The following is a 26,286-nucleotide window of genomic DNA, read 5'->3' as shown; positions in this document are numbered from 1 at the left end:
CAATATAACACAAAATGTTATCAAAGTTACCAGAAACTTATGAACTCCTTAAAATTTTGTTTATATTGCTTCCAATATTGAATAGAATCACACAAATGTTTACTCCGTTTTAAAAAAGTTTTGACCAACTAAAATATGATTTTGATTTTGCAGAAAAGGACAGTGGCATGTACGCCACTGTGTATGGCAATAGCATAAGTCATTCAAGTTGTCAACTTATTGTAAAACAGTTAAATGAAAAATGAAACTTTTACTAGTACTTTTTGCCGTATTCGTAATAATAAAGTTTAGATTATGCAATGGTGGTTTAGAAGAAGTGAGAGAGAAACTTCTTAATCCTACAAAAGGAAGATGCAGGTTGCCCTATGAGGATAACTATTACTGCAGATCTGATTATCAGTGTCCAACAACCTCGGTTCCAAACACCGCTTGTTGGCGCAAACCCTGTGGTCCTACTTCTACATGCGGACCTAATTTTAAAAGCTTACCTTTTAACGATTTCGAAAGGGAATTTATGTTAGCACTTCACAACGGTTACCGAGACAGAATTGCATCTGGGCAGGAAGAAAGACATTCGGGTACTTTTTTTATATAAACATCTTTTTGTCAAAATAAAAAATCGTCTTTGTAAAAAGTAAATAAACAATCGTGGCGAAAACTTCATTCCATGGAGATCGGATAAAATAATCCAAATTATGAAAAAATCGGAGGGTAGGTGTTTGAGTTCTTGAAAAAGGCTGCTTCTAGGAACACAATTATCCAACACGTTTAAAAATCGGTTCATTAATTCTGAAATTACAATACGATAAGAAGATACACCAGATAAAGACCTTTAATTTGTAATACCCCAAATGAAATTAAAACCAGTAGATCATTAATAAGTTTGGTGATAGGTAACATTTATTTTAAATTATATTCGTTATCCTGGTTTAAATTATCGAAATTCTACTGTATTTATAAAGAAAAAAATACAACGAGTAATTATACAGCACGCTACTGAAGTGAAACTTCTTCAAACACACAAACATAGGGGTTAAGGAATTGGTTTAATGGTATTATTTGTACACTGTGAATTTAAATTTTACACTACATGCCGGAGTTGCTTGTAACGAACGTTGCATTGAAGGGCGCTCACGGCTCAAGCGATCCCCACTACGAACTCGACTGCGTGGTCGAGTAGAGGGGGGACATCCGTTGCATGATTTCGTTACATAGTAACTCGCATGAAACGAACTTATCCTACCGTGCGTAAAGAAGTTTCACTTCAAAAATGTTTTCAATTTTTGACACTTTTGATTAATACTTCCACGCTTTTAACATCTATTTCAACAAGTATCGAAGTGTATTATAAGAAACTTGAAAAATTTTAGGTATATCTCATCCACATAAATTAAAACCGGCCAACAATATGAAAATTTTACAATATGATAAAGAGTTGGAGTTTATGGCTCAGTGTTGGTCTAACTTTTGCCTGCACGACGGTTGGTCACGTTTTCATGATGAATGTAGAAGAACACAGCAATTCGAAGAAGTAGGCCAAAACGCATTCCTTTACGCGCACATTACTCCATTTGCGGACAGGATAAATTTTTCTCGAATCGCTTATTTGGGAAAAGCAGTTGACTCATGGTTTTTGGAAATTTATCATTACGACGATAGACGTACATCCAATTATGAAATGTATTTTAAAACGAGTAATTTTACGCAGCTAATATGGGCCAACACGTCGGCCGTTGGGTGCGGTAGAACCCAATATGGCTATGGTAGAGTTTTACGATTATTGATATATTGCAATTACGGATATGCAGGAAATTTGGTAATTTCGCCGTAATCATTTTATACTTCATTTACTTTCTCTAGCGATGTGCCCCTTCAAATGTCTTGGATGCGCGCTGGCAAAATCGTAGGTAGGGAGAAAAAAGCTCATTATACTCTCGACTCTTGTTCATTAAACATACTTTTACATACAGTATCTGCTAAAAGTTTTGTTCAATCATGAATAGTAGTGTGAGTCGAAAACAGGCGTTAAAGCCTTTAATTTGTCTTCAAATATAAATAAACATCTTGCTGGTATTTTCAGTAGTAAATAGTACCAATAACAGCACATTTGAGCAATGCAATTGTAGTGGATAAAATGGTAAATTTTTCCGTGCAGTACTGTACGTATTATACGTTTACGAGTTTGGCCGAGAATTGTCTTCTTCCTTTTCTGGCCTAGTGTTGTTCTTTTCTAGTTTGCGCCTGTCAAACTGAAGGTCACATCGCTACAAAAACTAAACGAAGTACAATTATCAATACTATATTTAAAACCATGCACGGACGGTGGCGTAGTTAAGAAATTAATTTGACACCCTTGTAAATAAGTACTGTCTTTATCAAAATACGATATATCTGTGTAAGTTATCGGAAATGTATGAAATCTAGGAATTGTATACAATTTCGAGGCTATTTAAAAAATCTATAAAATATTGTTTCAAAGATTTTTTTTAATATGTACACATATATCCAATGTATACATTTCCTAGGAATTGTATGAAATTCCGATATTGTAATATGAAATATATAAAACTAATGATTCCCGCCTAACCCTTCTATCATTACTATTCCCCTGTCCAATTCCTTTACATTTGCTTTGCAATTCTTTAACCCTACAATCTTCCCTTAGCTCTATCCCAGTTATAATGTATATCCAATTTCCTTCTTACTTAAAAAAAAAAAAAACTATTTCACACAATCCCAAAAACCACTATCTTTGTTCTTGATCCATTCTTTCTTCCACCATCCCCCCTACCTACCAGCTTATTTCCCACTAAATGACAATTTTCTTCTTCATCTCATACAATACTATCTTTTCTGCCCTACGCCACTGTGCGAACGTCAACAGCGTTAGATAGAAGCTTGAAATTTCCAAAATCTGTCTGGTACTTTATTTTACAATACTGGGGCACTTTTTCTAAACAATAAGTACCTATGTAAACATTTTCGTAGGCAGAGCACAGTGTATACGACGAGTCGGAAAATGATACCTGTTGTAACGGCTGCGATGGCAGATATGTGTATTACCTTACAGAGAACGATCCGGAAGCCTTAAAAAAAAGTATTTCATCTGTACTGGCATTGAAAGCTCAAGAACTTAGAAGTAGGGGTCATGACGTTTCCAAACGTTACAAAATGAAAAGTTTTCGAACTCTTTTTATGACTGCTTGCTCTTTCCAATATCCTTGTCTATGCGGAAGAAAATTGACCATTAATCAATCAAACGAGGATTACCGTCAAGCTTTTAAAATATCGAGAAGCAACCATTTAATAGCCAAAATCGATTATTGTTTACTAATGCCGTGGTGGATTTATTTATGGTTTCTTTCTCCTTAATATTGTAATGATTTGCTTTTTGTTTTTCCTAATTTTAAATCGCAAAGTGTAAAAGTTTTGAAAGTTTTTATTTTCTGGTAATAAATACTAATTGTAAGAAACGTATATTATAAAGTTTAAAATTTTTCATTAATTTATTTCTAACTACTATTGTTATTATTATCAAGAACACAAATTCAGAACATCATTAGTTACAATCATATGTGATAACATTGCGTGAAAAAATCAAAAGTGAAAATAAAATGAAGCTATTGCCTTCAATTCGACTTCCAGTGGCAATTTGAAAAGGCGGCGTGAAATATTTGTTTGCCATATCGATGTCTTTACTCATGCCACAAAGGCATGAGTAATTCAAGTTGCATCCTGGGAATATATAAATGTGTGTTGTTAAAGCTACTTCTACTTTGTTAGAAAGATCCATCCCCATTTCCTGGAATTGTTGTAACTTTTTCTCATGATCGGGGAAGTGAACCATAGACAAACCGTGTTGGTCCTCTCCAGTCACATGCCCTTTAAAAAGGTAGTAGTAGGTTATTTTGCCTTCACATTCTTCACAACAGCTCGATCCGTTCTTACTTACATGGAATATTGGCTTCCCTAGCTAAAGCAATCAATTATTATGAAAATATGAGGGGTTGTTGGTATAGATGTATTAAGGAAACTATTAGAAGAAATAAAGACTGACAACTAGCAAAAAGGAATTGGAAGATAAAAGCAGATGAGAAAGCTTGGAACAGGAGCTAAATAAATTTCAGAAAAAAAATGAAAGTATGAAAGAAAAGATAAGGATAAGGAAGAAAAATGACAAGAACTGGAGAAAAGATTGGATGAATACAATAAAGAAAGGCGTACACAATGGTTTAAAGAGGAAAAAACATCTTGAAAACAGGAGTAAGGGAGACGGCACTAAAAGAGCTGGAGATTGACATGGTAAAAGGAAATGGAACTGGAAAGGAAACGAATGGAAAAGACAAAACTTCATTTTTTTTGGAATACATTTGGAAGAGAATAAAAAGAAGAGGGAGTTAAAGGGATTTACAAAATAGAAGATGGGACTGAAGGTAGAAGTAAAGGAAGTATGGAAAGTTAAAAAGGAAGTGTATGGGACAAAAATGAAGAAGTGGGTAGTAATGCTACAAGTGGTTAATAGCAGTAGAGGTTTATATAAAGGATGATGTAACTATGGAATATGAAATTAGATAGAACTAGCCAGTTCTTAGGCTAACGTGGATCTAACCAAAATCTAGTCTAAAGTTTTTAATTCAATTTCACATCCGACAAAATTTTATAATGTACCTAATTAAAATTGTAAAAGATATCTACCAGATTTCCTTCGGATCCATAATTACAGTATATTATCAGTCGGAGGACTCGTCCGTGTCCATACTGTGTTCGGGCACAACCTACATAACCGGTAGTCGCCCAAACCATTTGTGTAAAATTGTCGGTTTCGGGGTTGGGAGTGAACTCAATGTGTTCTTCGTACTTGAATTTATGGATTTCTTGATACCATGTGTCCATTGCTTTGCTCAGGTAATTGTAATGGGAGAAATTGATTTTTTCAGTAAGTGGGGTAACATGAGTGTAAAGAAAAAAATTTTGACCGACGTTAGAAAACATTTGTGTTTTCCTGCATTTATCGTGAACCTGACTCCAACCATTATTCAAACAATTATTAGCCCAGCATTGGGCTATAAACTCTAGTTCTATGTTATACGCCATTACCTTCATATTTGCCAGGGGTTCATAAACAATTGTTTCGCTTTTATTGACAACTGTAAATAAATGAATAATAATCATCATCATCATAAGGTCATCAGTCCTAAGACTGGTTGGACACGTACCTCCACTCTTTCCTATCCTGAGCTAAACTTCGTATTTCCCTAAAACTAGAACAGCCCACATCCTTAACTATTTGCGTAGAGTAATCTAATTTAGGTCTACCTCTACCCCTCCTAACTCCTGTTTCTGCCTCTAATATGTCAATTAAATGGAATGAAATTTTGTTGTTGTCGATCATCTTTGACATGTATTTGAAACATCCATGCGAGCGAAGCCGCTGGTAAAACCTATCATGAAATTTTGTATACATGTTGTCAGGGTTACAGAAAAGGACAAAAAAAAATACTATTCCCGAAGGATACAAAAGTTAACTTTATGTGACATACATTGTCAGGGGTACATAAAAGGACATAGGGTACCTTTTATCCAGAAAAAAGTAGTGTTCCTGAAGCATAGAAAAAATTACTTTTATGTGGTCGTCGAAGAAAAGCAACTAGCAATTGTAAAATTTTGTAACAAGCTACTAATAAGTATATAAGCAATTAAAAAAATATTCTCGTAGTTCTCAGTTTATCACAGTATTCTTTAAATAAAAACAATTGCAAAGAATTTCCGATGAATTATGTATTTTTTAGGAATAGCAAGGTAAAACAACAAAATAAAACAAATGAAATACAACGCGACAAATAACGTTAACAATATATTTACAAAACTGGAAGAATGAAATTAGAAGTTGAAATATAACGAAAAGAAGAAAACTAGTTGAAGACTTAGCAAAAAGATTACTTGAATTGTACTGTAGTAAACCGAATTTGGAAGTTTTAAATGTTTTGTAAATGAAAATGTTAGGAAAACTATTAGGGCGTAGCTAGAACTATTTAGATGAAACCAATTAGAAGAGAATAAAATCTGGGAATATGAATATACAAAATACTAAGAAATAGACAGAATATTAACCCTAAACCACCGAAAAAAATCTGTCATTAAAAAGCAATTAAGAAGGAAATGTAATCAATCTCGCGTTGATAATGCCCACGTTTAGAGTGGACGAAACACGTGTCCGCTCAGTAAAATTACGTTAGTGGTAATTGGGGTGATTCTTCTACTTTATTCATTTATTAATTTAGCACAGTCTACTTGTTTCTATTTTTAATTAAGAAGGAACAATAGTTATTGACATCACGCAGTTAGTGGGTGAATTTGGAATATTAGAAGGGATTATAGAAAAGTCCAAGTAATAAAATTATTTATACAGAACACAATAGACAAGTACATACACAAAAGATTTCAAATACAAATATTAGGACAGATATTTATATAATATCATCATCATCACAAGGTCATCAGTCCTAAGACTGGTTGGACACGTACCTCCACTCTTTCCTATCCTGACCTAAACTTCGTATTTCCCTAAAACTAGAACAACCCACATCCTTAACTATTTGCGAAGAGTAATCTAATCTAGGTCTACCTCTACCCCTCCTAACTCCTGTTTCTGCCTCTAATATGTCTCTGACTAGACCTTCATGCCTAAGAAGGTGTCCTACCAANCTGATAATAGTGATTGAAAATGAAATACAAAACTTACCAGGGTATCTGAACTCTAACCCTGTAGCTAGTCGATTTCTATACGTATTGTGAACTTGTACAACAAATTCCCGATCAAATTTGGTCATTGGTATTGGTTTGAAGAGTGTCCCACACGATTTCGTTGGTCCGCATGGTGCCCTAGAGCATGCAGTGTTTATTCGGTGGGATCCTAAGCAACTGTATTCTCTTTTACAAAAGTAATTCTTGTCCAGCTGGGGAAATCTACATTTCGGAAATGCAAATATCTGACATTCCACTATGTTTAGAAATAAATATAGCACAAGAGCTCTTAAAATCATCTTAAATTAAGTAAATCATCAAATAATGACATTCAGTTGTCACTCGATTTTAATAAGAATTTCAAATACAATCGCAATTGTCATAAATTTTACTGGATACAGATAAATATCTAACGGAGTTAAAATAGTTCAAAATGTTGATATGCCGGAGCAAGTCTGATGCTAGATTTCAATTTAGGAAAGAAATGCTTCCTTTCTTAGTTGCTTTGTCCTTTTACTTCACGTAGTAATGGGTATGTTAATCTTTAATATGTATTAAAATATGTGATTTTATAATATTTATAAAATTGTAAAAAAAAAAATTAAAAAAGAACTTACCTCATTATGTTTCCAACACTGGATAGGAAATAATAAGGGTAAATATGTACACCAGTTAGAGAAACAATTAATTAAAACACATTTATTCTTTATTAACCCTTTTAAACAGAAACAAATAAAATATTAAGATACACGTAAAGGAAAACAAATTCAAAATTAATTATTACATTTTATTGTGTAGATGTAAACGTGAATACGATTTGTAATGGATAATTTTGACTACCAATTTCTTGTCTAAACAATTGAGCATGTTGCCAAGCCACATCCCCTTTACCACCTGAAAGACTTGCTTTTATAAGTAGCATCTTGGAATTACTAAAAGCCCTTGTTGTAAATGTCGTATCGTCTGAAAATAAAGGTAATGTTATATTCAATAACGAATCCTACTTTAGTGCAGAAGTATAGGAAGACTACTGTTCTTATCATTTTTATATGTAGTTATTATATCATTATGTAGAAAATAATTTTTATTATTGCAAATGTCTTTCTACAATACCGAATGTTGCTTTTGTCTTTTCGTAAATATTCTTCAGTTTTCTGTGATTCTCAGCAAGGTAATTTATAAAAAATTAATCAAATTCATTATTTAGTTGGATTAAAACAAACACCAACTTTTGCTAGAGGAATTTCTCTAACAAAGAATTATCTCTTATTTAGTTTTTAAAAGCATTTGAACATATTTATTACATAATAATCATTTCCTACCTTGTGGAATATTAAGGCACATATCATCTGAGCACATTTGTACGTTTACTACCCCATTTTCGTAAGTTTTCCTTTCAAATTTTATTTCAACCATATCAAGAAGAAAATTTTCAGTGGGAAATTCAAATTTCCAACACAATTTACCCATATTACATCCTTCTAAAATCAAGATAACACACTGTTTTCGATAGGGAATTATAGAAAACGTTCTGATTTCTAACGTTAATTAATAATAATTGAGTGAGAAAAACAATTGAAGAAACTGTTATGCATCTTTCGCATTTGATTTTAATATGCGTTATTGAATTTTCGTACCCGTAAGTTGCTATACAAATACATCTAAATGCGACGGTAGATCCGGGGTGTCGACGCTCGTAGGTCGCTGGGCCTGATTAATTTTTTAATCGATAAAATTTACCTACCGTTTCGTGCCAAATACACCATTTTCCAGTCCTTTTCCTCTTTTCTAAACACATTTTCTAATTGAAAAACACCAGCGCTCCATTTATTTAAAACGCCATTTTTACCAGACGCAGAAGTTTTCGTGTAGCAGTCCAACGAAGGCGAGTATCTAATGATAACTTGTCCACTTTGACAATCTTGTTTCGTCAGTTTCCACACGAAAGGGGTGAAGTTAGCATTCGTTTCGCCTCTTGCAAGTCTCCACTGTAACGATCCGGAACTCCTACCTTCTTGCTCTTTGTCGTTAGGTTTTCTGAAACGGGAATCAGATTGCCCATTGAAATTATTTTTCGAATTCATACTTCTCGATCATCAACTCGGCCAATTCTAGAACGAGCCTTTTCGTAAGATATTCACGTCGGCTGTTCGTCAGTTCCGTTTGCCTTGCATTTCTTAATGTAATCAGGGCATCAATTAATGACTTCTCCGAACATTCCTGTCTTCTAGTCAGTATTTCCTTGTGATTAGATGTATATCTCCATGTTACATCTTGTACTTCCTCCGGCGAGTATGCAATCACGTAGGAAATTTGTTTCTTCCACCCGGCTTCGTACATTAGGGGTGTATCACAGACATTTTCGCATGGATCGCAGTGAAGCCAACGTTTTTGAGCAAAAGAGTAAACCTATAAAGTTATCGACTATTTCTGATACCAAAAGAAATACCGTTGTAAAGTTAGATATGGTGAAATCCTTCAATAGTAATGTTTAAAGGGTTAAAAAGTAAATTCTTACTTTAAAATGGCTTACATGTAAACTATAGTGGCGCATTCGCAGAATGTCAGATTAAGGGCACAAACACAACAACATTAATATGAAAATGGGCTAAGTTTGGTACAAATAGGGCTGCCATCACCTAAATTGCCGACGCCGGATAAACACGGCAAAAATTTCGGACATTTGGGCGATATATGTTTTTTTTCCCGGACACCTCTGAAAAAATATTTTTTGNAAATTTTATTTGAATCAACCATCTTACAGGCTACTCAAATTTGAGATCAGTTACAATTCCCATATATTTAGGGCCGCCATTACCTAAATTGTCGACGCCTGATAAACACGGCAAAAATCACGGACATTTGGGCGAAATATGGTTTTTTCAAGGATAATTAAACACTCTTTCTGAGGTAATATGCTAACAAAAATAATTAGAAACGCTCTTTTTTTGGCATTAATCAAATTATTATATGACACTACTAATAACTAACTAACTATAATACTTTATAATTTTAAAATAAACCATGCCAATGATATTTTCAGTCATCTGCTTAGGTAGCCAAATCCCTATGAAATTTGTAAATTAAACTTTTAATTTTAACGAGATCAATTTTTTTTTTCTTATTTTGCTATTTTTCTGTCTTCTCCAATTTTCGCTGAAATATCTTTCTTTTCCAACAAGAATTTGTAAAAGTCGGAACTACTCAAGTCCTTGAAATTATACTTGATTTTGATCAGAGTAGAAACCGTGTGTATGTTTAGGGAATTTCTTGCTTTTGTCTATTGCTGCGTGACTAGCGAAAACACACTCTAAGTTCACATTGTCAATGAATTCATCGCGCTTATCAATAAAGAAAATTGGATTTCCCCTGACAACAAAAGTGTCCTTGACACTATTTAAAAACCCCTGACGTACGGCCCCCGGACGCCCTTCAAACTAGGACAAATCCGGGGAATCCCGGACGGATGGCAGCCCTAGGTACAAACAACGTTCGGGATTGTCGGCTTCACCGATAAAAGAGTTTAAAAAAGGTGTAAACAAATTGTTCTTTTAGAAAATACTACAAATGGCGCAGCAAACGCCATCTGTAGCACGATGCTACATTTTAGGATTACGTTTGCTTCAACAAGGTCCACTTGTGTGGATATCTACTTGCTGAAAACGAATCCTGACGTATCCAACCTCAACGTGATAGGATTCGTTTTCAACAAGTATATATCCATACAAGTGGACCTTGTTGGAGCATACGTAATCCTAAAATGTAGCATCGTGCTACAGATGGCGTTTACTGCGCCATTTGTGGTATTTTCTGAAACGCACTGTTAAGACAGCAGGTAAAAGTTGGTCTGTGTTCTGTCGGAGCTGTCTGCGACGCGCTGATGGGATCCAAAATGATCGAAAACGCGATCCGCGTCTGGCAGTTTCGACAGAATACAGACCATTTCGAATTATTAAATTGTTCTTTATTGCTGAATACACTTACCTCTGTCCAAACGTGGTCTGTTTTATCTTCAATAAATCGAGCATCCCAACCCATTGCGATACACAAAAGGGTAAATGTGTTCGCCCATTCTCCACATCTTCCACGTCTTGTTATTAGTAAGATATTAACGTCATTGTAACGAGGAAAATACGTATTTTTATGACAAGAGATGCATATGTACGTCTAATAAATTAAAGTTCGAATAGAGATCTAAATATTAATTTCTACAATAATAACGGACGACCAACCTCAACCCTTTCGGTGTGAATTAAAACGGAAGGATCATTACTCATTCCAGAAAATGTAGTTTTACTGCCGCAAAATTCGCATTGCGGAGAGTCCACCCACGAAAAGAAATCATTTTTAAACCAGTCTAACAATTCCAATAGAAGAAACTCTTGTAGCGATACATTCTGATCGGTTATTTTTCCTGATGATTAATTAAGAGTTAATTAATAACGATATTAAGCAGTAGAAAACCAAAAAAACCTTTCTTTATTTGTTCCTGTAGCTGACGTAACTTATTTTGACTGTTAGTTTCGATTTGATGGATTGGAATGATCCCTTTTGCTTTTTTAATTAAATCTTTGTCCTTATAAGCTAACGCAGCATGAAATCTAGATTCTATGCTACGTAAAAACGGATGGGTATACCTCTATAAAATACAATTTCAACTAAACCGTTTCAGTTATACACTTATAACAGCGGATATTTCTTACGTAAAGAGGGCTCGGAAGGTGCACTAGGGCGATATCATTAGGTATTATTATTCTTTTAGGAACATTAGTTTTTGTATCTATTTCATCTGATGACGATGAGTCCTACAATTAAATAGAATATTTATTATAAAGCCGACACTGCTATGAATTATTTATTATTGATCGCGCATTTCTTGCTTGATTTAGATCTTATCTGAAATATTCATTAGTTAAATTGCGACATATGAACGGAATAATTAGTCCGAGTTTGGAGTTTATGAAAAGCTTTTCGATGGTTGAGCTGGTGAAGAAGAAGTTCCTAAATTGTGTAAGGCCTGCAGTGAATGCTGTGGCAATTTTTGGAATGTCAAAAATTTGGATAAGTAAAAGAAACGGCCAATGCACTCTAATAAATTCTACTGCAATAATAATATTGTCCGTACTATTATCGGTCACTTATACGGTTTTATTGGTGATTTACTTCTTACAAAATTGCAACGTGAACGCTGAGCAGTACGTTGTGAGGATTTTAACCCATGCCATGATTGCCTTGCGAATTGTTATGACCTACTCCTTTATTGTTTACGGAGTTTATAGAAGCAACAATTTAAAAAAAATCATAGAAAATCTCTGCTGGTACGAAGATTTTCTGACAAGTATGCGTTACAAATATGAGAACAAGAACATCTGGTGGTTTCAAATTGGCGCACTTACTTTCGGAAACATTATAGCAATTGGTCTTTTGACTGTAGCGTTCTTTTTAGAAGAATTCGATAGTTTCGAACAAACGAAAAGGATAATGATTTTGTCTACAACTAATCTATCAGGTGTGTAAAGAAATACAACAGGCAATATCATGAAATTATTTGTGAAAGCATCAATTACTTTTTCAAATTCAAATAAACTCATGGTTTGTCATGAATTTTAGTAATATAATGTAGGATTCAAAAGGCCTTTAACAATGATAAGTGGGATATGTTAAAAATACTTGAGAATGTAGGGATGAGATTTAGGGATAAAAAAGCGACATATAATTTATATAAAGAGCAACGTAGAGACGTAAATATCAGGAAGGGAATTAAACAACGAAGTACATTGTCGACGTTACTTTTTAATTTGTATATCGAAGATGCTATCAATATTATTAAAGGCAGGACAAGTTTAGGATTAGACATGCAGGACAAATTATTACTTAGATTTGTGGGTACGACAGTAAGGGGGAGTTAGATTTAGCTTTAAATAAAACGGAAGAGGTATTGATAGAAAAGCTTGGAATATTTTTACAATAAACTTTTAATAAAGGTTTTATAACAGTGGAATTCTTTTTAGGTGTGATTATGTATATCGTTGAAATTTATGTTGCGACGTTCATGTTTACATTTTTTAATTTTTTTCGAGGAATAAACACAATATTTATTAAAACAATGCAAAATTATTTGCAAATTGAAGAAAATTACTCAAAAGTTGCAGCAGCGAAATCTGGTAAGACGTACAGGATAACAGAAAAATGTCAGATCGGATCAGGAGGAAGTGGAATACTTCAATATTTCGAGAGAAACCAAATAAATTTATGCAAAGAGATTTTTGACTATGATTTTTGCCGAAAATTAAATGATGCATCGAAAGCATGTCACACTTTGAAAGCTTTTATCTTTTAATACAGAAACGACTCTGCTCTACTTCTTCCTGGCGATGATCCTGCAAACGCTCTTGATCAGAACAATATGCATTACAGATCGAACAATCCAACCCCAAAGTATTGGATACTTGGTATTGACTGATTTTCCGGATTATAATACGGCGCTCATTACCAAGTTGAGACAACACAATAGTGTCAAAGTTCAAAATTCTCTGCAATTTATAATGAATTCGTACGACAACCTCATCCGTACAGCTCGTGATTTTAACGACATTGTAGCAATAGACTTACTATTGTTTCTGCTCTTAGAATTTTTCCTTATATTGGTGACATTATTTAATATTTATTACTACTTTAGCGTGAGTGTCAGTAAAAATTGTACAATTTTCATTTGCTAAACTTTAGAGGGAACTTTCTAGTTTTATAATAATAAAATGAAAAATATACTTAGAAAACACGTAATGCAGCCATTTCAAAGTGATTTGTAATTTTTTTTTTTTGAAGCAGTATTTTTATAAGAGCAGTTTTACTTCACACTACACCCTGTAAGATTGAAATTAATTTCATATTTACGCTGTAGGTAAAACAAAACATTTTGGCTGCAAGTTCTGATATACTCAGATTGACGTTAAGTTTCATGAGACTACTTAGTGTACTGAAGTTCTACTCGGACGTTCAAAAAGAGGTACATTTTGTGCATGGTACATTTTTCCATCAAGATGAGATAAATAACTTTTACTGCTTATTGTAGGCTTATAAAACGGGAATTTATATTCATCGATATTTAATGGATACTGAATGTAATAATGTACGCAAGAAGGTGAGTTATGATTTATTATGTTGGACTCAAGCTGTGAAAAATATAAACTGATAGGAATGCAAAAAAGAAAAGATGATAAATAATTATAAGTCGATTTAAGTAATTACAAAATTTGCTCCCTATTACAACAAAACCTTATACTGTTCTTTCATAAGTACGTATATATTCAAAATTGAAGTAATAACAAGTTATGGACAACATATCGCAATCTACCGATATTTATTGCTAACTATAGAATTTCATCAGTTCGAAAAGGACCGTACGAAGGTTTCTACTCGTTAAAACTGTCGAACATAATAAATAACACTATTAATACAACTTTCAAATTAGGACACGAAAAATTTACACCGATTTAAACCAAGTTAAATTCGTATGACAAGTAGGGAAAGGTGCCGTAAGAAGTAATGTGCTTAAGTTTTAATGAAAATATGTTTTTGCGAAATTAAAGGATGTTTTATGATTTTGGATCCATTTTAACCAATTTTCAAATTTGGAAGCCGAAATTTTCATCGTTTACAGTGGTTCAAACGAATTTAATTTTGTTTTAAAAAAGCGCGGCAGGTTGTCGTAAGGAGTACGATGACTTGTGCTTTGATGATAAGGGGAAATTAAAGGAAATGATTTATTATTTCGGATTTTTCTCAATTTTCACATTTGGACGCGCAAAATGTCGCACCTTATAGTAATTAAAATGAATTTGTATGTGTATGATATAAACGCGGTAGGGGGTCGTAAAATGTTTTTTTTTGCAAAATCAAAAGATGATTCCTAAATTAAAAATTAATTTATTCAAATGTTTTCGTCATTTCCATTTTTCAGTTATTATGATTACGTTCTAATACTTTACTGATTAAGTTATCATTGTTTTAAGTCCAAATGCATATTAATATATTGTCTTTATTATTTATTCAAGTAATCTTTTGCTATTAAGTTAAAGCGATCGTTAATAATTAAAGGCTTACTTCATTACGACAGGTGTAATTACTAGATAATCTAAGTAATGACTAAAATTCGAAATGCTTCCTAATGGATTTATTGTATTATAATTGTCCTATTTAATTTCACTTTTGAAATATCAATTACATTTGAAATATTTTCAGTAAAATTTACTGATAGAATTATATTCATTCTAGATGATAGAGACAACTTACTAAATTCGTTTTTATACAGTTGTTTTGTCAAGAATTTGTTTTCTCACTTTTTTACAATAAATATCGTTCTAAAAATTCGATGTTCTCATAATATTAACATAATTATGGCATTATTTTTGTTTCAGATGATAATATTTAGCCGACAGGTGCTACTTAATCCGCTCAAGTTCACAGCACATGGATTAGTTCATATCAAACTACAGCTGTTATCTCAGGTGATATTAGTTAAATATTTAATATATGTTTGTTATATGATTAGAGCTTTTAAAATAGCTGGAAGCTGAGATGCTTAATAACCAATGCAATATTGGAAAATATTTTTTTACCATTATTTTAGATTGTACGAACTGCTGCTACATATCTATTTATTTTATTACAATTTCAAGAAGAAAATTTGTCAAATAAAACTTGAATAAAATCTAGTCTACATAAAAAAAGGTACTTACAGAGTCTGTTGCACTGGAAGTACTTTCGGCAGTATTATCATTTTCTTTGAGTGATGCAAAAACATTATCAGAATTATTCTTTTCTCTCGTGCTCGCTTCTTCGTAAAATTTGTTTAAATTGAATTTTATGTCTTCTAGTTTTTTTAAAAGAGCATTCTTTGGTAATGTGAGAGATTCGTTTGTCTGTAAAAGTACCAATAAATATTAACTACACGGTGTTTACCATGATTATTTAACTGTGTACCTCTACAAATCCCATCAATAGCAAACAGTCTTTTCCTCCTATTATGTCAAGAATGCCTGCTTTTACAATTTTATTATTCTTTCGAAGAGTTCTAATTTTGAGGTTAGCAGGATCTTTTAATATGTTATCTGCAATAATTGTTAATAGACGAACTGCTTCTTGAAAGGTATTAATGTTGTTTTGTTCCAATTTAGAAAAAACCTCCTTTTGAGAAAGCGACATTGCTGATCTAACTTTAATCTAGGATTATTTTGCTAGTCACTTATTCACTTGACCTTATCACTTAAAACGTTATCAACTCAATCATTATGTAGTGAAAAGATGGTTTACTGTATATTGAGGATTATAGCAACGTTTCTGTACAAACTGCACTACAATTGAAATGTAAAAGGTAAAAAAAAACTCGATAAGCATTTATTGATAAACTTTTTGACGTTTGTTACATACAAAATGTAAACAATACAGAACATGCAACAGGTGTATTACAGAGATTTGCTTAAAGTGGCAACGATTTGAAGCTACAATTTCGATTAATTTGCAGAAGATGGCAGAGAAGCCTAATAATTTTAAATATCATATTCTAGATACGTACTATAGATGCCAGCAGTATAAGCTTTTCAACGAAATACGAGTATAATCCTTGATCCTTTTTATTGAAATATATATTTATATTTACTAATTACAAACTTTTGAAAAGAAATAACTTAATAATAATTTAATTGAACGGATCTGCTGTAAAATTTTACTCTAAACACTCAAAAAAATAATTGATTTATAGACTAGAAAAACTTGATTTTCGTTTTATTTTGCAAATTCATGTTTATAATTTTTTTCTAGGATAGAAATTAATGTATACTATAGTTTTTTTGTAACATATAAAATTATATTCTTATTTTTGATAATAGTTGTATTGGGTAATAAAATATAATACAAAAAAAAAACGTAAAAAACTACAGTTACATAAATACAGAAAATTTTCGAAATATCGCTATATAATAAAAGTTTTAATTACAAACGTCTCTTTATCCTTAATTTAATTCCTGTTGTGGACTTTAATATTACTTCAGATATCAAGTTAAGTTGGAAGTTTCCATCAGCAGGATGCAATTCGTATCGTTTTAAAATGTGCCCTATTGTCGACTTCATTTCTAACATAGCAAACTTTTGACCTTAAAAAAGATGCTCCAGGTAAAACAAACATTTTTAAAATCAAAATTAATTAGATACAACTTTTTAACTACTTCTTGGATTTATTACTTGTGGTTTTGTCTTTGATCCTTACCAATGCAATTTCGTGGTCCAGCACTAAAAGGAACATACGTAAATGGGTTGTTTGCTTTAACCTTATTACCGAGGAATCGTTCTGGAAGAAACTTTTCAGGTTCCGGGAATAGTTCCGGATCTCTAAGCAAACCGAATGCGAACAATGTGATATTTGTGTCTTTAGGTATAACTTTATCCTCTAAAAGAAAGGAACACATTATAAAGTTAAAAATAAAAAGTATTTATAAGTTATTGATTTATTAAAGACCATAAAAATATCTTGAACAAACGTATCTACCTTTCGTATATAGTATATCCAAAGGTTCAGTCAAATAGAAATATCAAGATTTTAAAATAGTTATTAACTATGTAAATATGTCTTTTAGTTTATTAACCGAAGACTTGATTAATACCATTGAAGACAGGATATTATTAAGGAATGCGAAAGATTAGATTTGTAGATGATGTAGAAAGAGGGGTTGGATAAATAAAATGGAAAATGTATTGACAAAAATAAATAAAAATGAAATAAGAGTATTCGAACGCAAGGGAAGTAAAAGTAGGGAAAATTTATAATATTAAAATAGGAGACGAAAAATTAGAGGAAGTCACTGACATTCGATATCCAGAAAGTAGGATAGCGCAGGGTCGAATCACTTTAACAAAAAGAAATCAGTAGTTACGAAAAGATTATTAAAGTTACATGCTTGAAGAAGACTCTGTACGAGTGCGAAACACCGACAGTTCATTAAATAGCTATTGGTTACCGTATAGTATGTCTTCAGTTGCCAATCTACCAAAGAGAGGAACAGGTGGATACATTCGTAATGTTTCCTTTATTACTGCTTCCAAGTATTTCATTTCTTGCAAGTCCGTATAAGTAAAGTGACCGCTGTTGTTACCCTTATTGGAAATTGTGTTTAGTTCTTCTACAATTTTCTTTTGTACTTCAGGGTGTTGGGAAATATTGTATAAACTAAAGCTGATCGCAGAAGCGGTGGTGTCGTGACCCTAAAGAACGTATTTATTAACTGACAATATTTTCAATAGTTAAGGAGTAAAAAACTCTAGCCGGAAAGGCGTGATGAAGGTCCCTATAACTTAATATTGATATTGACACATAATAAAAACATGAAGTTGATAATTTTCCAAATTAATGTTTCTCAAAAATTGTGATATGTTTTAATATAGATTATAGCTGATATATGATTTCAAGTTTCGGTTACTATCTTGAGAAACTAATTTTTAGTCTAAACATCCCGAATTAAGAAAATACTACAAATGGCGCAGTAAAATAATTCGAAGTGGTCTGTATTCTGTCTAAACTGCCAGACGCAGATCGCGATTTTGATCTTTTTGGATCTCATAGCGTGTCGCAGGCAGNACTTCGAATTATTTTATTCGATTAAGCTAACGTGCCTATCACGTTGAGGTTGGCTACGCCGGGATTCGTTTTCAGCAAGTAGATATCCACACAAGTGGACCTTGTTGGAGCATACGTAATCCTAAAATGTAGCATCGTGCTACAGATGGCGTTTACTGCGCCATTTGTAGTATTTTCTAAAACGCACTCTTAATACAGCAGGTAAAAGTCTGTGTTCTGTCGAAGCTGCCTGCGACGCGCTGATGAGATCCAAAAAGTTTCGACAGAATACAGACCACTTCGAATTGTTTTATCACGAATTAAATTTTAGATGTCGTAAGCAGTACCTCAAACATAAACGTGTTCACTTCATCCCTTATGCTGATGTCAGACAATCGCTCGCCATCCGCCTCAGCTTGCAAAAGCAAATCTAGAAAGGCAAGTTTTCTTTCATCCCCCGAGTCTTCGACGTGACTGTCCCACTGATTTTCAATTTCTTCTTTTCTCCGTTTAATGACCGAGTCGGTTAGAGAATTGATGATTTTAACGGCACTTCTTTCCCTAATCGAATGATCGCTGTGCATGTAAATTGAGTCATGCCACAAAAATAGGCTAAGGGCTCTGTCCATCAGAATCCTATTCAGTAACTGAACTGATCGGACATAATCCGAATTGTTGTCAATTTGGGCGTTTATTTCCGTTCTTAACGCTGTTTCTGTAAACGAAATTGCGTGTACTTGTAATCAAGTGCAGAAGTTTAGAATATTTTATAGCACATAACGGTTTTCGTTTTTTGAATAAAAAGTACCCTATATCCTTTTCTGAATCCCTAACAATCTGTGTACAAAATTTCATGATGATCTATTAAGTAGTTAATGCGTGAAATCGTAACAAACAAGCTCACATTCTCATTCATATTATTTGTTAAGATTATATACGTATTTTTATTGTACCTGAATTTGAAATTTAATTTTTGGATTAGATCATTAACTAGGTACGGTTATTGGTTTAGGAACAGAACTGAACTTCACTTACCACAAATTATATCCAAAGTGAGTAATCTTACAAAAGGAAACACGTCAAAATTTGTTGTTCCGATTTCGTTTCTCCACCTATTAAGCATAATCTCAACGTTTTTTTCAAATACGTCCAAGAATTTTTCAAGTATATCAAAATGGAAAGCAGGGGTTAGAATTTTTCTATGAATTTTCCATTGTTTACCTGTTAGAGCAAAATAAATACATTTCACATCATCGATTTACCATACTCGAACGAAGAAGGTCTAAGTTAATAATAATAAATAATGAAGTAGTAGCAGCAGATTAAGTAATTAATGCAAAGTAAATAATAAATATTTCTAAATTCAGCAAAAGGAAAGAGAAAAATTAGAAGGTTGGACAAGTAGAATATATTGCATTTCCATTTTAGTGTCTTTTACAAGGTGAAATATGTCATGGTAATCAACCTTATTAGTATGTCACTATAGGTGCATAATAAATAATTCTACCGTATTACAAATAATATAAATACTCGATAGATATTCCGCATTATACATCAGAAATTCATCTGAATATTAATTAGTCATTTATATGAATGAGAAATTTGTTTGCTTTATGTGAAAATAATTTGTTTTTTCGGTATAGCAAGATCCACACTGAACGTTGAGCACACCTAGGCACCACACATAAAAGTGAGGTAGTTTTAGTACATATTAAATTAAAAAAATACCTGTACTTGTCAACAGCCCATCTCCTAACCAACTGCGAAAAAAATTATAATCCTGCGACTTGGTAATGTACTTGTTCGAAGACAGAAAGAATGTCATAAACTTGGAATCGGAAATAATTACCCAGGGGTATTGAAAACCAATTGTGATTTTAAAAGGCGATCCATATTTGCTTTTCAATTTCAATAACGTGTTTAAGAAGCCTTAAAAAGATCATAATGTAGCCTATAATTCGAAGGACAATACTGATCGATATTCTACCATCCAATTCTTTAAAATATAATGCATTGCCCAGGATAGGTAACGGTGATGGACCTGGCAAATTTTTCATTTTGAAAAAGTAATTGTAATTCACGTAACACCAATACATTGTTAATAATATTAAAACAAATGCCACTGTAGCTAACACCAATAACAGCCAAGTTAACATTGTAATAAAACACGTATTACTATGCAAGATACAACTTACACAGTATTAAACAGATTAAAGCCTGAAACAGTGTGAACCTTATGAGCTAAAGTATGATAACTTTTCCGGTAAATAACGAATTAAACCGATACGCGATTCAATCGTTCTCTAAATTAATATATTCATAAACTGATGAAAAATTGCCCCGACCTTACTGAAGACTGAAAGATACTCCACTAAAATCATTAGATAAAATTATCTATCGGAACTGGGGTTTATTGAGGACAGAAAAACTTCTCTTTATAGAGAAAAAAGAAGAGTATAAAAAGCTATCATCTTATCATCCTAATGGATTCAGTTAAAAATTAATGGACAATATATACGCATATGCATACGTACGTCTTTGCTTTAGTTGCTATAAAGTACCTTGATTACCATAAAAATTTTGTTGCAGTTTTTAATCTATATATCGAAGACGCGATCAACATCATTAAAGACGGTACAACTATCAATTTTTTAATTGTTATCGAGTTTTTTGGGCATTCTTTTGTGGCGCGGATTTTATAAATTTTTGATTTATGATTTATTACTCTGTAAGAGACGAGGTAGTACTCTTAAATCATTTAAGATTATCGTACATTATTTCAGGTTGCGTTTAATTTAAGTTAATTAAGAAATAGGGAAATTTCTAATTAACTAGATTTTCAATTACAATTATGTGATCCCGGAAATTGCTAATTACTATTCAATCTTGTAAAGCTGCATAGAAAGAAAGAGCTAAACGTCAGGCACATCTCGTTCACATACATCCCTATGTATACATACGTATATGTCGACTGTACATGCAGAAAGGCAGAATGAATCAACAAGAGCGTTCATTAGGATGCGGGTAAAGGCTTTCAGAGAATTTGTCAGTGGTCCTCGCCTGGTTTTTCGTCTTTTGACGTCGCAAACGCGCTCGGCATTTTCAACGTATAAGCTTGCCGCTCCCACTTTGACCGAATGAAAAGCGAAAACTTCTAGAGAAGAAAAAAGCAGAGTAGAGGGGTGCCTTCTGTTGGTTTGTACAATTTTTTTTACCCCTAGAAATAGGTGTAATAAAAAAAGTTCTTGCCTGACTCCCGCGCTAAAGGTTCCGCCTAAATCAGCGGTCGGGGAACTTTTTTAATCATTACCCCAAAATATTTTTGTGTAAGTTGATATTACCCCATGGCGAAGAGCAAAAAAAAAAAACGAAATCGCCTCTTTTTAGCATCTTTCATATTATAGCCCCCATGATAATTTTGAAAGGCAAACAATAACTGAAAATTTAATTTAGACATCATTTATTCAATTTATCAATGTAANAATAGGAGACGAAAAATTAGAGGAAGTCACTGACATTCGATATCCAGAAAGTAGGATAGCGCAGGGTCGAATCACTTTAACAAAAAGAAATCAGTAGTTACGAAAAGATTATTAAAGTTACATGCTTGAAGAAGACTCTGTACGAGTGCGAAACACCGACAGTTCATTAAATAGCTATTGGTTACCGTATAGTATGTCTTCAGTTGCCAATCTACCAAAGAGAGGAACAGGTGGATACATTCGTAATGTTTCCTTTATTACTGCTTCCAAGTATTTCATTTCTTGCAAGTCCGTATAAGTAAAGTGACCGCTGTTGTTACCCTTATTGGAAATTGTGTTTAGTTCTTCTACAATTTTCTTTTGTACTTCAGGGTGTTGGGAAATATTGTATAAACTAAAGCTGATCGCAGAAGCGGTGGTGTCGTGACCCTAAAGAACGTATTTATTAACTGACAATATTTTCAATAGTTAAGGAGTAAAAAACTCTAGCCGGAAAGGCGTGATGAAGGTCCCTATAACTTAATATTGATATTGACACATAATAAAAACATGAAGTTGATAATTTTCCAAATTAATGTTTCTCAAAAATTGTGATATGTTTTAATATAGATTATAGCTGATATATGATTTCAAGTTTCGGTTACTATCTTGAGAAACTAATTTTTAGTCTAAACATCCCGAATTAAGAAAATACTACAAATGGCGCAGTAAAATAATTCGAAGTGGTCTGTATTCTGTCTAAACTGCCAGACGCAGATCGCGATTTTGATCTTTTTGGATCTCATAGCGTGTCGCAGGCAGTTTCGACAGAACACAGACCAACTTTTACCTGCTGTCTTAACAGTGCGTTTTTTGGAGCATACGTAATCCTAAAATGTAGCATCGTGCTACAGATGGCGTTTACTGCGCCATTTGTAGTATTTTCTAAAACGCACTCTTAATACAGCAGGTAAAAGTCTGTGTTCTGTCGAAGCTGCCTGCGACGCGCTGATGAGATCCAAAAAGTTTCGACAGAATACAGACCACTTCGAATTGTTTTATCACGAATTAAATTTTAGATGTCGTAAGCAGTACCTCAAACATAAACGTGTTCACTTCATCCCTTATGCTGATGTCAGACAATCGCTCGCCATCCGCCTCAGCTTGCAAAAGCAAATCTAGAAAGGCAAGTTTTCTTTCATCCCCCGAGTCTTCGACGTGACTGTCCCACTGATTTTCAATTTCTTCTTTTCTCCGTTTAATGACCGAGTCGGTTAGAGAATTGATGATTTTAACGGCACTTCTTTCCCTAATCGAATGATCGCTGTGCATGTAAATTGAGTCATGCCACAAAAATAGGCTAAGGGCTCTGTCCATCAGAATCCTATTCAGTAACTGAACTGATCGGACATAATCCGAATTGTTGTCAATTTGGGCGTTTATTTCCGTTCTTAACGCTGTTTCTGTAAACGAAATTGCGTGTACTTGTAATCAAGTGCAGAAGTTTAGAATATTTTATAGCACATAACGGTTTTCGTTTTTTGAATAAAAAGTACCCTATATCCTTTTCTGAATCCCTAACAATCTGTGTACAAAATTTCATGATGATCTATTAAGTAGTTAATGCGTGAAATCGTAACAAACAAGCTCACATTCTCATTCATATTATTTGTTAAGATTATATACGTATTTTTATTGTACCTGAATTTGAAATTTAATTTTTGGATTAGATCATTAACTAGGTACGGTTATTGGTTTAGGAACAGAACTGAACTTCACTTACCACAAATTATATCCAAAGTGAGTAATCTTACAAAAGGAAACACGTCAAAATTTGTTGTTCCGATTTCGTTTCTCCACCTATTAAGCATAATCTCAACGTTTTTTTCAAATACGTCCAAGAATTTTTCAAGTATATCAAAATGGAAAGCAGGGGTTAGAATTTTTCTATGAATTTTCCATTGTTTACCTGTTAGAGCAAAATAAATACATTTCACATCATCGATTTACCATACTCGAACGAAGAAGGTCTAAGTTAATAATAATAAATAATGAAGTAGTAGCAGCAGATTAAGTAATTAATGCAAAGTAAATAATAAATATTTCTAAATTCAGCAAAAGGAAAGAGAAAAATTAGAAGGTTGGACAAGTAGAATATATTGCATTTCCATTTTAGTGTCTTTTACAAGGTGAAATATGTCATGGTAATCAACCTTATTAGTATGTCACTATAGGTGCATAATAAATAATTCTACCGTATTACAAATAATATAAATACTCGATAGATATTCCGCATTATACATCAGAAATTCATCTGAATATTAATTAGTCATTTATATGAATGAGAAATTTGTTTGCTTTATGTGAAAATAATTTGTTTTTTCGGTATAGCAAGATCCACACTGAACGTTGAGCACACCTAGGCACCACACATAAAAGTGAGGTAGTTTTAGTACATATTAAATTAAAAAAATACCTGTACTTGTCAACAGCCCATCTCCTAACCAACTGCGAAAAAAATTATAATCCTGCGACTTGGTAATGTACTTGTTCGAAGACAGAAAGAATGTCATAAACTTGGAATCGGAAATAATTACCCAGGGGTATTGAAAACCAATTGTGATTTTAAAAGGCGATCCATATTTGCTTTTCAATTTCAATAACGTGTTTAAGAAGCCTTAAAAAGATCATAATGTAGCCTATAATTCGAAGGACAATACTGATCGATATTCTACCATCCAATTCTTTAAAATATAATGCATTGCCCAGGATAGGTAACGGTGATGGACCTGGCAAATTTTTCATTTTGAAAAAGTAATTGTAATTCACGTAACACCAATACATTGTTAATAATATTAAAACAAATGCCACTGTAGCTAACACCAATAACAGCCAAGTTAACATTGTAATAAAACACGTATTACTATGCAAGATACAACTTACACAGTATTAAACAGATTAAAGCCTGAAACAGTGTGAACCTTATGAGCTAAAGTATGATAACTTTTCCGGTAAATAACGAATTAAACCGATACGCGATTCAATCGTTCTCTAAATTAATATATTCATAAACTGATGAAAAATTGCCCCGACCTTACTGAAGACTGAAAGATACTCCACTAAAATCATTAGATAAAATTATCTATCGGAACTGGGGTTTATTGAGGACAGAAAAACTTCTCTTTATAGAGAAAAAAGAAGAGTATAAAAAGCTATCATCTTATCATCCTAATGGATTCAGTTAAAAATTAATGGACAATATATACGCATATGCATACGTACGTCTTTGCTTTAGTTGCTATAAAGTACCTTGATTACCATAAAAATTTTGTTGCAGTTTTTAATCTATATATCGAAGACGCGATCAACATCATTAAAGACGGTACAACTATCAATTTTTTAATTGTTATCGAGTTTTTTGGGCATTCTTTTGTGGCGCGGATTTTATAAATTTTTGATTTATGATTTATTACTCTGTAAGAGACGAGGTAGTACTCTTAAATCATTTAAGATTATCGTACATTATTTCAGGTTGCGTTTAATTTAAGTTAATTAAGAAATAGGGAAATTTCTAATTAACTAGATTTTCAATTACAATTATGTGATCCCGGAAATTGCTAATTACTATTCAATCTTGTAAAGCTGCATAGAAAGAAAGAGCTAAACGTCAGGCACATCTCGTTCACATACATCCCTATGTATACATACGTATATGTCGACTGTACATGCAGAAAGGCAGAATGAATCAACAAGAGCGTTCATTAGGATGCGGGTAAAGGCTTTCAGAGAATTTGTCAGTGGTCCTCGCCTGGTTTTTCGTCTTTTGACGTCGCAAACGCGCTCGGCATTTTCAACGTATAAGCTTGCCGCTCCCACTTTGACCGAATGAAAAGCGAAAACTTCTAGAGAAAAAAAAAGCAGAGTAGAGGGGTGCCTTCTGTTGGTTTGTACAATTTTTTTTACCCCTAGAAATAGGTGTAATAAAAAAAGTTCTTGCCTGACTCCCGCGCTAAAGGTTCCGCCTAAATCAGCGGTCGGGGAACTTTTTTAATCATTACCCCAAAATATTTTTGTGTAAGTTGATATTACCCCATGGCGAAGAGCAAAAAAAAACGAAATCGCCTCTTTTTAGCATCTTTCATATTATAGCCCCCATGATAATTTTGAAAAGAAAACAATAACTAAAAATTTAATTTAGGTTTATAAAATAGCAAATTAAAAATATATACTTTTTACTCACAAAAGTTTCATTTTTACCCCCAAAAATTTCATTTTTACTCTATTTGGGGTAAATTACCCTGGTTCCCCGACCGCTGATGTAATAGTATTTTAAGATGCATCAACTTACATGTCCGTGCTTGTCCATTTCGTTGTTTGTTAGTTTAACCTTTTCGAAGGAAACCACTTGTTTTCTGAGCTGCTCTCCAGTAAAGGGTGAATCGGGATGAGCGTAGAGCCGACATGGGGCGGGTG

General features: G+C 33.1%; 6 protein-coding genes across 10 annotated transcripts; 2 read left to right on the top strand and 4 right to left on the bottom strand.

Moving 5' to 3' along the window:
- Window positions 1–6: 6 nt before the first annotated feature.
- Window positions 7–3,410, top strand: LOC108733187 (venom allergen 5-like). The gene is made up of 3 exons (XM_025977365.1): window positions 7–578; window positions 1,371–1,816; window positions 2,989–3,410. Exons 1-3 carry the CDS (start codon window positions 242–244, stop codon window positions 3,370–3,372), a joined length of 1,167 nt encoding a protein of 388 aa, XP_025833150.1. The 5' UTR covers window positions 7–241; the 3' UTR covers window positions 3,373–3,410.
- Window positions 3,411–3,492: 82 nt separating this feature from the next.
- LOC108733170 (venom allergen 5-like) lies at window positions 3,493–7,387 on the bottom strand. 2 transcript variants are annotated; one of them, XM_018464230.2, is made up of 3 exons: window positions 6,743–7,387; window positions 4,696–5,147; window positions 3,493–3,973 (listed from the first exon to the last, which is right to left on the bottom strand). In XM_018464230.2, exons 1-3 carry the CDS (start codon window positions 7,041–7,043, stop codon window positions 3,560–3,562), a joined length of 1,167 nt encoding a protein of 388 aa, XP_018319732.1. In that variant the 5' UTR covers window positions 7,044–7,387; the 3' UTR covers window positions 3,493–3,559. The 2 variants fall into 2 exon arrangements, with proteins under 2 accessions (XP_018319732.1, XP_018319733.1); XM_018464231.1 differs by lacking the exon at window positions 6,743–7,387 and having other exon boundaries at window positions 4,696–5,185.
- A 75-nt stretch (window positions 7,388–7,462) lies between these two features.
- On the bottom strand, window positions 7,463–16,228 carry LOC108733180 (peptide-N(4)-(N-acetyl-beta-glucosaminyl)asparagine amidase). The gene is made up of 10 exons (XM_018464240.2): window positions 15,727–16,228; window positions 15,483–15,665; window positions 11,448–11,549; window positions 11,218–11,383; window positions 10,977–11,158; window positions 10,729–10,911; window positions 8,831–9,153; window positions 8,489–8,781; window positions 8,067–8,225; window positions 7,463–7,707 (listed from the first exon to the last, which is right to left on the bottom strand). The coding sequence occupies exons 1-10, from the start codon at window positions 15,946–15,948 to the stop codon at window positions 7,532–7,534; spliced, it is 1,989 nt and encodes a 662-aa protein (XP_018319742.1). The 5' UTR covers window positions 15,949–16,228; the 3' UTR covers window positions 7,463–7,531.
- Window positions 11,556–15,476, top strand: LOC108733185. Its single transcript, XM_018464249.1, has 3 exons — window positions 11,556–13,424; window positions 13,646–13,750; window positions 13,817–15,476. The coding sequence occupies exons 1-3, from the start codon at window positions 13,119–13,121 to the stop codon at window positions 13,934–13,936; spliced, it is 531 nt and encodes a 176-aa protein (XP_018319751.1). The 5' UTR covers window positions 11,556–13,118; the 3' UTR covers window positions 13,937–15,476.
- Window positions 16,229–16,675: 447 nt separating the features above from the next.
- On the bottom strand, window positions 16,676–21,433 carry LOC108733183 (cytochrome P450 4d2-like). Of its 4 annotated transcripts, none has more exons than XM_025977380.1 (7): window positions 20,340–21,429; window positions 20,081–20,281; window positions 19,388–19,573; window positions 18,700–19,067; window positions 17,757–18,000; window positions 17,009–17,188; window positions 16,677–16,895 (listed from the first exon to the last, which is right to left on the bottom strand). In XM_025977380.1, the coding sequence occupies exons 1-7, from the start codon at window positions 20,506–20,508 to the stop codon at window positions 16,735–16,737; spliced, it is 1,509 nt and encodes a 502-aa protein (XP_025833165.1). In that variant the 5' UTR covers window positions 20,509–21,429; the 3' UTR covers window positions 16,677–16,734. The 4 variants fall into 4 exon arrangements, with proteins under 4 accessions (XP_025833167.1, XP_025833165.1, XP_025833166.1 ...); XM_025977381.1 differs by having other exon boundaries at window positions 16,807–16,895; window positions 16,957–17,188; window positions 20,340–21,431; XM_025977382.1 differs by lacking the exon at window positions 19,388–19,573 and having other exon boundaries at window positions 16,676–16,895; window positions 20,340–21,433.
- Window positions 21,434–21,843: 410 nt separating this feature from the next.
- LOC108733182 (cytochrome P450 4d2-like) lies at window positions 21,844–25,665 on the bottom strand. The gene is made up of 5 exons (XM_025977384.1): window positions 24,549–25,665; window positions 24,290–24,490; window positions 23,597–23,782; window positions 22,909–23,276; window positions 21,844–22,263 (listed from the first exon to the last, which is right to left on the bottom strand). Exons 1-5 carry the CDS (start codon window positions 24,715–24,717, stop codon window positions 22,009–22,011), a joined length of 1,179 nt encoding a protein of 392 aa, XP_025833169.1. The 5' UTR covers window positions 24,718–25,665; the 3' UTR covers window positions 21,844–22,008.
- Window positions 25,666–26,286: the final 621 nt, after the last annotated feature.

The sequence above is a fragment of the Agrilus planipennis genome, unplaced genomic scaffold (genome assembly GCF_000699045.2).
Source record: "Agrilus planipennis isolate EAB-ADULT unplaced genomic scaffold, Apla_2.0 scaffold72, whole genome shotgun sequence".
In the NCBI taxonomy this organism is placed as follows: Eukaryota; Metazoa; Arthropoda; class Insecta; order Coleoptera; family Buprestidae; genus Agrilus; species Agrilus planipennis.
Note: the sequence above shows the minus strand (reverse complement) of the source record. Positions and strands in the feature narration are given on the sequence as shown.

Coding starts and splice junctions, on each gene's coding strand:
- LOC108733170 (XM_018464230.2), bottom strand. CDS start 7,043: ATGATTTTAAGAGCTCTTGTGCTATATTTATTTCTAAACATAGTGGAA. Junction 5,148..6,742: donor GTTAGAGTTCAGATACCCTG/GTAAGTTTTGTA, acceptor ATTTATTTACAG/TTGTCAATAAAAGCGAAACA. Junction 3,974..4,695: donor ATGGATCCGAAGGAAATCTG/GTAGATATCTTT, acceptor TGATTGCTTTAG/CTAGGGAAGCCAATATTCCA.
- LOC108733182 (XM_025977384.1), bottom strand. CDS start 24,717: ATGTTAACTTGGCTGTTATTGGTGTTAGCTACAGTGGCATTTGTTTTA. Junction 23,277..23,596: donor CACTTTGGATATAATTTGTG/GTAAGTGAAGTT, acceptor TTTCGTTTACAG/AAACAGCGTTAAGAACGGAA. Junction 22,264..22,908: donor TGAACACGTTTATGTTTGAG/GTACTGCTTACG, acceptor TACGTTCTTTAG/GGTCACGACACCACCGCTTC.
- LOC108733185 (XM_018464249.1), top strand. CDS start 13,119: ATGATCCTGCAAACGCTCTTGATCAGAACAATATGCATTACAGATCGA. Junction 13,425..13,645: donor ATATTTATTACTACTTTAGC/GTGAGTGTCAGT, acceptor TTTACGCTGTAG/GTAAAACAAAACATTTTGGC. Junction 13,751..13,816: donor ACTCGGACGTTCAAAAAGAG/GTACATTTTGTG, acceptor TGCTTATTGTAG/GCTTATAAAACGGGAATTTA.
- LOC108733187 (XM_025977365.1), top strand. CDS start 242: ATGAAACTTTTACTAGTACTTTTTGCCGTATTCGTAATAATAAAGTTT. Junction 579..1,370: donor GCAGGAAGAAAGACATTCGG/GTACTTTTTTTA, acceptor GAAAAATTTTAG/GTATATCTCATCCACATAAA. Junction 1,817..2,988: donor ACGGATATGCAGGAAATTTG/GTAATTTCGCCG, acceptor ACATTTTCGTAG/GCAGAGCACAGTGTATACGA.
- LOC108733180 (XM_018464240.2), bottom strand. CDS start 15,948: ATGTCGCTTTCTCAAAAGGAGGTTTTTTCTAAATTGGAACAAAACAAC. Junction 8,782..8,830: donor GCCGAGTTGATGATCGAGAA/GTATGAATTCGA, acceptor TTCCCGTTTCAG/AAAACCTAACGACAAAGAGC. Junction 8,226..8,488: donor GGTGTATTTGGCACGAAACG/GTAGGTAAATTT, acceptor TCTTGATTTTAG/AAGGATGTAATATGGGTAAA.
- LOC108733183 (XM_025977380.1), bottom strand. CDS start 20,508: ATGTTAACTTGGCTGTTATTGGTGTTAGCTACAGTGGCATTTGTTTTA. Junction 18,001..18,699: donor TGAACACGTTTATGTTTGAG/GTACTGCTTACG, acceptor TACGTTCTTTAG/GGTCACGACACCACCGCTTC. Junction 16,896..17,008: donor TGGACCACGAAATTGCATTG/GTAAGGATCAAA, acceptor ATCTTTTTTAAG/GTCAAAAGTTTGCTATGTTA.